Below are 10,036 nucleotides of genomic sequence, written 5' to 3'. Positions count from 1 at the left end.
AATCCCACCTGGGGGTGATGCCTGGTACCCTTCACTCCTGGAGCAACGAAGGTGCTTGCTGCTACTGAGCCACCCTCTGAAGACCAGGGCTGCCACCCTTTCAATGGGCACTGATACCAAGCCATGTCCGAGGTGTGCACAGGGGGTACCGGGGGGGGTAGGGGTCCTGTGAGCCCCAAAGAGGTCCCAGGCTCTGTGAAATTCATAGGCTGAGATCAGTCGGGTAAGGTAGAGAAATTTTTGCTGCCAACCTTACTTGGCACTGCCTTTCCCAGCACATCTTCAGGCTGAGATCCTGTGAGAAGCCAAACACAACACAATGTGAAAGCATGTGCGCAGCACATTGCAGGAGGTCCTCAGCACAACACGCAGGATCAGCCCTGCATGAGGAGCAGCAGAAGAAAACCCCTTGCGCTGGTAAATGGAAACCTACAGGCTCTGCTAGTCAAGATTCTGTGTCAAAATCAGCCTGTGGGTTAAACCACTTCTAGGGTTGTAATGGAGAGCCTCTCGGTGGCAGTAGGACAGACCTTAGCAGCATTCTCATGAAGGACCTGCTCTGAATACATTCAGAGCTGACAGGAATCCTTCCACTGTCCTCTGTGTTACTTGGTCAAGTCTCAGAGCAGTGGTTTCACCCTGTTCTCCAGGGATGTCTGCAGACAAGCCTAAGGAGTCTGCAAAAGGTACCTAAGAAAAGCAAGTCCGTGTCACTAAGTTTAAATCTGCATCCACATTTCCCATGGAAAAAAATGTGGGGCAGCTGCAGATTAAAATGCCTGCTTTAAAGCATCAGATCTTAGTCTGCTTTGCTTTGGGGAGTTTTGGGTCAGAGACAAGACTATACTGCCTGAGGCATCAATTTCTCCTTTGCACTGTGGCCACTCTGTAATAATTAAGACATTTTCATATCTAGATTCATTACAACAAGCCTTCAGTGAATGGAATAGTCTGATATTGGATGGCATAAAGGAATACCCTTCCAAGCTTTATTTCCTTTTTATTAAAAACACAACATGCAAGGACATAGTTGCAGTGTCGCAATGCAGGATTATTTTGTTTTACAGTCTTTCTTTCCAAGAGAATGATGCTAAATACCTCAGCTTTGTGCAGATCCAGACATAACTGCACTCTCCGTTAAGCACCAGCATTACCGTTTGAAGCTACGAACGCTGCTCTGGAGCCATGTGTCTTTTCTGTCTAACCCAGGGAATGGCAAGAGTTACAGACTAATGTTCACACAGAGACTAATGCACGGATTTTATTCACAGGTAAACTGATCTCAGCAATTTCCCAGTAATCTACTCCATGGAAAGTTTCCCTTTCGGGCAAAGGAAGGGGGAAGAGAAAAATTATGAAGAGTTTCATTCTATTTTCTGCTTCTCTTACACGTTGCCTGAGATAGATTTGGTTGAAGCCAAATGCCATCAGGAAGAAGCAGGCCAAGCTGGTTTATACCTGCATATTCCTTCACCTCTGCCGTGCACGGTGAGGTAAACGATGCCTGGACGCCTCTCCTGTTCCGGGTCTCGGACCTGGTATCTGGAAGCACTGCATGGCTGCCAGCCTTCCATCTTGCACAGGTTGGGGAGCTGAAGTGTGCAGGAGCAAGCCAGGACCCTTGGTGTTTCGATGTCCCTGGGATGTGGAGGGGGGCTAAAAACAGTTTCATGAACCTTTCCAAACACAGATAGTGCCGATAAATCAGGGGAATGAATCTACAGCGGCGCAAGAAAAGCAAGGGTGCGTGAAAGGTAGCCAAAGAGGCCACTCAGATTTGCCTGGTCCCTGGTGGCCCCGTGGCATCCTGCCAGGGCACAGCCATACTGCAGTTCACCCTGCGGCAGGGCCCCAGCGGTAGGTCCCTGCCCTGAGATGAGGGGCCGGCGCCAGGCCAGCCTCATACGCTCTTCTCTCCTTCCATGTGGTCCTTGGCCGGAGAGGGCTGCTTGTCCTGGCTGCCCTCGGGGCCGGGTTTGGCAGGAGGAGTGGGGCTGCTGCTGGCGGTGGGCAGGAGGTTGGCAGACTGGAGCACAGCCTCCGAGTGCTCCCGGGCCTTCATGCGCAGCGCGGCCACGCTGGCGGTGCGGTTGCTTTGGCAGCCGTAGGTGGGCAGGAAGGAGAGGCCCATGGGGTCTGGAACGCAGCATGAGCACAGCGGGCTCCCTGGGGAGGAAGGAGACAAGGCACCATCACTGACGGAGAAGGTCATGGGACTGTCTGACTCTTCCCTCCATGGTCAATCTGGAGAGGGCAGAGATGGGGTTGGAGTCTCAAATGGCAACAACCCCCTCCCCTATTGACCTTTAGTGGGTACACAGACGTTCTCTGAATCAGGGCTGGAAAAGCCAGATCCTGTTCTGCTGAGGCCCACTGTGAAGGATCTTAACACTGTGAGTTGTCCAGGGTGACAAACAGAGTAAGTGAGGGCAAGCAGAGTCAGGAGCAAACAGTGACGTTTAGAACACACGTGAGATTTCCCCATAAGCGAAGCTGAGCTCATCCCATGCTCTCATACCAAGCTGCTGCTGTGTGGCTACCATCAGCCTCATGTTGGAGGTGTCCCCCACCCTCCACCCGCACACTGAAGCCTAATCAATTTGGGCAGCTGCATTTGTTGGGTGAGTGTGGGTCACTTATCTATACCTGAAAGATTACTGCAGAGAGAAAGGTGAAAATATCCTGGTTATTATGCAGGAACTAATGACAATCTCCTATCTCACTATAAGAAGAGACAGGTTTTTCCTTGGCCCTGCCAACTATTGGCATCCCTGCAGGAGTCCGTTCTACCTTCACATATGCAATGTCTCTGCTGCTTAAGGATGACACCTCAAAGAGAATGGCCTCCAGAAGTATGCCAAGGCCACCTAAAGCTGCTGCTGCTGACATGGCTTGAGTCCCATCACGAGAGATGGGCCAGACCACTTCTTCCCTGTCATCTGAGACACATGGGCTGTTCCAAGCAGGCAATAAAACACTGGAGAGAGGATGAAGTGGGTATTCCTCTCCCTTTGAGTCAAAAGGCTCCCCTGCAACCCATTGACAAGAGGCAGTCCTCACTCCACCAGCTACCTTCCTGAGCTGGACCACTGCAGGCTCTTCCTCTACCTTATCTTTGATAACACCGGGGGGACTTGGGCCGATTCCCAAATAAGCACACCTGGAAGTGTAGGTTGACCACGGGGCAGGACATGCAGTCTATCCAAAAAGCCACCCTGGTACCTAGCTTAGATGAGTCTATGGAATGAAAGAGACTGTGTCAGAGGAGTAGGGAGGAAAGGCAGGGTGGGATGTCTGAGCTACTACTTTAATTTGCTCTCTGATGAGAAACGTTAGGTGACAACATTTTTCCAAGGGTCTCAGAGGCTGCACAAACTCCACATCCTCTTCTATACCCCTGGCAAAAGCCTGTCCTTTGCTGATACGCTACCTCCCAACAAGAAACAGCCTGGCTGCGCACATCCTGACATGATGCAATGTCTTCCTCTGATCTTTCCAGGCCAAGGACTTGCTTTAATTTCTGCAGTTAATATTTGAGTTAAATGGCTCATGACTAAGTGATGGAACTAATAACCTGCAGGGAGCAGGTAGTCTTTCTTTTACACTTCTGCTCTCGGTAGCAACGGGTCAGCACCCATCTGCTAGGGATGAAGGCAGACAGTTGTTTGGTTTTAGGATGTTGGCAAGACTTCTCCACAGCACTTGTCAGAGATTAGCAGCTTGCAGGTACCATTCAGGAAAAAGTATTCTTTGCATTTAAAAAAAAAAAAAGAGAATCTACACGGGACAAGTAATTAATGTAAACAGAAAGTCGTCTTTTCTCTTGTAATACTCCTCTGACAGAGCATATGACAGCAGACCAACATTTCCATGGGTCCAGGCATTCAAATGAATTGCACAAGCAAATTTCAGCACTTGACTAAAATCCTCCATTTTTTGCTTTTAGCACTAGGAAGCTCAATCTTGAATTCTGTGGCTGCTTTTATCAGGTCAGAAGGAGAGTTTATAACAAAATCCACTCAGTAACATAACTTACAGTTTTTGCCACCACCAACCACGCTCATAAAGTCATTTTTTTTCCCTGTTGAATCGCAGCCACTTCAGGGGTGCTGGATGGCCACTGTTTTAACAAGAGGGAGGAGAGGAAGATGGGCACTTCAGAGTCCCTGCAGTTTTGCAGCTGGTCTTTAGCTGCAGAAGCCACACAGAGGTCTGTATTTCCACTACAATTAAGCCCCACTATCTTAAGGTTCAGCTCTGAAATGGGGGAGCATGGAGGCCTGCCTGTGCATCAGCTGTCTTTGCACTGCTGCTTTCTAACAGAAACTGAGTGAGGCTTTTGAATGCGACTGTTCAGGTCCCAGGCTGAGGGGAGGGCTGGCCCGGCCACGGTACCGAGCACAGACATTGTCTCCTTAGTGGGAGATGGGGAGACATGGAAAAGAGCCTTCCCCTTTTCAAAAGAGCAGGAATCAGCTCCATCCCTGAAGAATAATTTTCATTCTATTGTTAGAGAGGGATAAAATATTTATCAGTCTTTGGTTCCAATCTAAGCTCTTTGCTTAATAATTAGACCTGATATCACCTAGTAGCTCTGCAACCTGAGGGGGCAGTTACCTGTGGTGGAATCTAGGCTATCTCTAGCAATAACGTACGCATAAACCATTCTTTTCATTTTCACTGAGGTTAAAACACTTGCAAACAACAGCTCACACCTGAACAAAATGTAAAGTAACAAGTTTAATTTGCTCCAGGGCCCAGCTAGAATACGGGAAAGTAGGATTTAGCTCTGTTTGTGGGTTGTAAGGAAGGTTGAATCTACTTTGCAATCGCCTGTGCCTGCGGGTAGTATCGGACTTTGCTGGCACGAAAGCCAAGACAAACGGTGGGAGACTCAGGAGCCCAAGGTCTCCACCTGCCCATCAGTCAGCCCACGATAGACAGAGATGAGGCTTTCAGCAGGAAAGAGGTATCCACATATAGCAGACATCGATGGGTTTTTACATCTTATTGCAGTAACCCTGAGTCCACAGTGGGGAAGGACGGAATCGCTCCTACTGATTTTGGATCCTCAGAGGAGTTTAGACACCTAGCTCCCATCGAAATCAGGGAGGGTTAAGCCGTTATCCCTAAACCTTGATCCAGCTTCCACTAACATCTATGACATTCTGATATTACTTTAATGGGATTTGGATCAGGTTGCTACAATATGGACAGGGTATCGTTTTCTTTCTTTCAGGAACTTACTGCCTCCTGTACACAAAATTAAAATACACAATTAGATTTCCATTAACTTACAGCAAATTCTGCTGAATTGATCTGAACCTCCTTGTATTCCTATATGAGATCATACTTTAAATGCTCAGCCTGAACATAAATACTTAATGTAATAAATACAGTCTGAAATATTTGATCCACTTGGCAGTTTAATTGATCTACTACAGAGACTGACAGGAAAAATTAAATTAGTTTTGTCTTGTGTCTGCCAACGTCACATTTCAGTTGTAATGATATTTGATCTACAATTTTGGTTGCGGACCCTTTTGTGCAGTTCCAAGGTTCAGTTTCAGCTAAGAAGAGTGGGGTGGAAGTGGGGCCCATATTGATACATAAGTATTTAAAATACTTGTTCTCTATTTTAACTCAACAGTTTAAAGAATTTAATAAATATCTCTTCTAAAAGGCAAAACCCCAGTTGCCTTCCTCTTGCAGTATTTATGCATATCAGCACTTGATGAGAGCAGCTGAACAGCAACCTGACACAGAGGGAATAGAGGAAAAATTCCCGTTTAAAATCTTCACCTGTCAATGCATGCTGTTCGTCTGCAGTGAAAATACCATGCTTGAATTAAGTATTGTTCTAATCTGATAGCAGTCACATTGGTTTGCTTGAGCTCTAAATCCTCATAAACTCTGAAGTCACTTTCACAAAAGTTGGAAGGTCAACAACAACCTCGACTTCATAGTGTCATTTACCAGCAAGAGCTGATTCAAAGGGAGCTCTCTCTTGTTCTTCATATATGATGCCAACACTGTGTCTATTGAAGTCTGAGGCACAAGCAGGAAACACAAAAGTGGATTTATCCAAACCTGTCTGAACTCTTAATCAGGAGGTTTAGAAGAGCATCAGAGGCATGAACTTAAAGCCCAAAACGAGGAGGAACCACATGCTCCCAATATAATTTAGGGTAGCCTCAAGGCTGCTGAAGTTGTGCTAGATGGTTCCTCCTTCTAGTGCCTAAGCTGGTTAAGTGTGGAAGACACCCTGTGCTGCCCAGAGGCTGGAAGAGCACTTCAGAGCTGACAGAAGAGCCTAAATGTTATAATTTCACATCTCCTTGGCTATGTGCCCAATGCAAACAACAAAGAGCTGATGAACTGGCTCAGTTGCTCTAGCAGGAGCGTTTTTGTGTAAATAACTCACCACTGGAACTGGAGGATTTCATCCTCCTTTATTTGTGCCATTAGTACAGTTCCAAAAGAATAATTCAGAAGCCAGGACCTTGCCTGTTTGGACATGAAAGCTGGCAGCAAAGCCCACAAAAGCTGGAAGAACAGAACCAGTCCTTTGCATACTGTCAGCTCAGTATTACCACTCTTCCATTCCACATGATCTGACACTAAATCCTGCTGACACGTGTCATTCCAAGAGGGGTCAATAGGAACCCCTGCCCAGCTAAGGTCCACTAGCCTAATCAAGATTTGTCCTGGAGGAACAAGCCAGCACCGATTTCCTTCCCATGGCTCTTAGGGCTTCTAGTAGCTGCATATTCCCTAATACTTGTGATCAAGACCAAAAAAAATCTACCTGCGATGTAGGGCAGTGCTAGAGTTGGGGACTTGTGGCACAGGAATCAAAGTAATTTGCTCAAGGTCTGTGCATCTGTAGAAAACTAAAGAAATGTTTTAAATTCTCTAAAGTCACAGCGGCAGATAAACTAGGGAAAATGCCAAACAGAACCCACTTGATCTATTTGCTATATTACGTGAGAAAAGACAGTAAGCCTATAATCAAGAACAACAGAAAAAATAAAGGACCCCAAGAGTTTTAATTCCCATTCTCCAGTCTTACGGTAAGCAGTGGTGCTTCAATTCAGTAAACATCAGTTCAAGGGTAAGTTAGGTCCTTGAACGCATTTTTCTCAGCCTTGGCAATGGGAATTGCCCAATGGAATCGGGCAAATTCTCTTGATCTTTCCATAACAGAAATTGAAATGGAATGGATGGGCAGTCCTAGTTGTTGTGGGTTTTTTCCTGGATACTGCAATTAAGCCTCCCTAACATGAACAACAGCAACCGCAGCAGCAACAAACCATAAAAGAGCCTAATCAATGATGCCCTGGAACATCCACTTTGATGTGCATAATGCAATCCTGCTTCTCTGTCAGTGGTGTGGAGTTGCCGTGAAAACCAACTGAGCTATAACTTGCACAGAGCAGAGCTGTGGGTGAATTATGAACGTAATTCCCTGGCAAGTGTAATTATTTCTCTCCTCACACACTGCACTCATCACAGGGTCTGGGGAAATTTCAGTGTATGTAACAGACACACTCTTGGCCTCAGCCACCAGGATGGTAGAACACTTCCGCTAAAAACCGGAGATTCTTGTTTACACCCATTAATAACATCTTCTACATTAATGAATTGCATTCATGCTGTCATCCATTAAGAAGGTACTTTGAGGTCTCTCTCTGCGCAGAACGCTAGCTTCTCCTGATGACTCTATTGTTATACAGCCCATAAATAAAACAAGTATTTTCCCTTCATATTTGAGGTCTGCAATTAAATCTACTAAATGGACTGCAGATGCATGGTTTACAGTAAGTGATTCATCTTGGAAGATCATGGAAATGTCGAAGTCACCACAATGAAGTAGCATAGTTGTCAAATTAGGGCAATTTCAGAGGGTAACGAACACCAGAAATTTCACCTATGCAAGCCAACCATCTTCCTGGCTATGGCCAGTGGTGAAGAACTAAAACCCTGCAGTAGGAAACCCTGTATACTACAGAAATTATGATCTGATGCTAATGTTTCAAATGAGAAATTCTATTTCCTGAAAGAACAGTATGTAGTGAGGTGATATGGCAGTTAACAGACGCTTGCTACTAAGTACAGCCTCCAAAGTGCTAAACTTCAGTGAGGGTGAGGACTCACCTAAGGAAAGGAAAAGGTCTGTTGTATTACTGAATAGACAATATTTAGTAGAAACAGAGAAAAACTGTCCAGTGGTAATATACTCTTCTCTGGAACAGTCTATGCTCTGAATTACAGTTCTGATTGCTGTTGTATAGCCAGCCTGCTCGCTTCGCAGAACATCCTGTGGTGGTAATACCATTCCTCGGAGGGGAAAAAAATCTGAGTTTCAGAGATAACAGGGTTCATGGGGCACAGTGCTTAGGGAGAATAGCTTTCTTCTCATTCGTGAGAGCAGATCTAGCCTCATGCTCCAATAATATCCCCCATTTACCCAGAAGTGGCGCATGTGGGGTTCAGATGAGTGCTGCCTGTTGAAGTTGCAGAGCCACACAAAGCCCAAGGCAAGCAAAGCACAGTCTTTCCAAAAGCAAAGTTGCAGGCTCAGTCCCTGTCCCATGCTAGGCTGTCCTGAGATTTCTTGTCTCTACTAGACCAACTTCACCATCAGCTATTATATCCTTATACTATAAATTAGACCGAGGAAGCGTATGCCCTAGACTGTTTATGCAGCCTTGGAAATCTGGGTCTGGAGCCAAGCAATCAAAGTCAGAGAAGGAGAAAGAGAGGTACTAGTTTCTTTACAGAAGACAGAGAAGTCTCAGGTGGCAGAATGAAAATGGTCCCTGAGAGCATAAAATAATTATTAATTAGTTACATCACCATCATCACTTGTTATTCACTGTATTGATTATTGATTTTAATTGTCTCCTTCTAAAGCATCTGTCAAATATTACTCACTGACACTAACGAAGTGTTGGCTCACAAGCCCAACAAAGCACATCTCGTCTCCTCAATAGAAAAAGAAAACAACCTCGGTTTCCCATTAGTATCTGATGTGCTGAGAGTGCCCATTTGTCTGCAGGCAGCTTTTACAGCTTTACTGAAGAATACGATTCCCTTTACTGGCCAGAATTATTATTCTCCCAATGGTGGGAACACATATCTATTTATGGGATCCATATAAAGGAGGTGCATTTAATTTGACTCTTGCATAGATGAAAGCAGGGCCGTGCATCCATTGGTAATGAAATGGTGCTTTGATTCTGGAGCAACGATTTTGCTTTCAAAAGCACAAAGAGTTTCTAGTAGTTTCAAAGAACTAAGTTGGCACAAGAGAGATACCAGGAAGAGCTCTTGACCATGTCACTCTTCAATAAAACATGCAAAATCTTGCAAAACCTTACTACTTGCTGAATTTCTCCTTATCCAAGCAATCCAAATATGAAACAGCTCAGAATTTTTTACCCTGTGCTGAGTTTGATGGCATTTCACACGGCATAACGTCCTGTTCCCTCAGAATCACTGTTACGGAGTCTTGTCAGCATTTCTGCTGCAAAATGTGACTAGATTCTCAAGGGAGAGGCTTAGGTCACTTCATCAAGACACACAAGGACACAGACCAAAGCCCACGTAAGTACAGGGTGAGCTCTCCTTTGACAGGCCTGAAGTGTACAAATCAGCTCCTAGCTCAAAGGGGAAAATGAGAAGGGAGAGTCAAACAAACTGAATTGAGCAAGATGAAGAAGATCAAACAAAGGTTTTGTGAACACTGTGTCTCTCCCTGTCCTTTCCTTCCTTCCCACAACCATTATTTCTTCCTCCAGAATGACACATGAGCTTGGTTGTGCTCTCAAATACGTTGGTTTAGATGAACCATTATTCACCTGGTATTTCCATACCAAAGAAAAACAAAACGTCAATCAGGCCTGTGATGCGTTTGGTCCACTCAGAACCTCTAGAGATCATCCTGTTCATCATTGCCAATTAATAAGACTGAAGCTCAATGTCTGCTGTGCACAGCCTTCACCCCAGCCCATTGTGCTTGGAGAAACAGGGA

General features: G+C 45.5%; 1 protein-coding gene across 1 annotated transcript in view; it reads right to left on the bottom strand.

Moving 5' to 3' along the window:
• Positions 1 to 1,900: 1,900 nt before the first annotated feature.
• DRGX (dorsal root ganglia homeobox) overlaps positions 1,901 to 10,036 on the bottom strand; it is a 16,755-nt gene continuing 8,619 nt past the window's right edge. The window contains exon 6 of the mRNA XM_009888710.1: positions 1,901 to 2,166. Within this exon, the coding sequence (XP_009887012.1) occupies positions 1,901 to 2,166 (266 nt within the window). The remainder of the gene's footprint in view (positions 2,167 to 10,036) is intronic.

This window comes from Charadrius vociferus, unplaced genomic scaffold (assembly GCF_000708025.1).
Source record: "Charadrius vociferus isolate BGI_N301 unplaced genomic scaffold, ASM70802v2 scaffold436, whole genome shotgun sequence".
Classification (NCBI taxonomy): Eukaryota; Metazoa; Chordata; class Aves; order Charadriiformes; family Charadriidae; genus Charadrius; species Charadrius vociferus.
The sequence above is the reverse complement of the archived record's forward strand: the minus strand, read 5'-3'. Positions and strand labels throughout refer to the sequence as shown.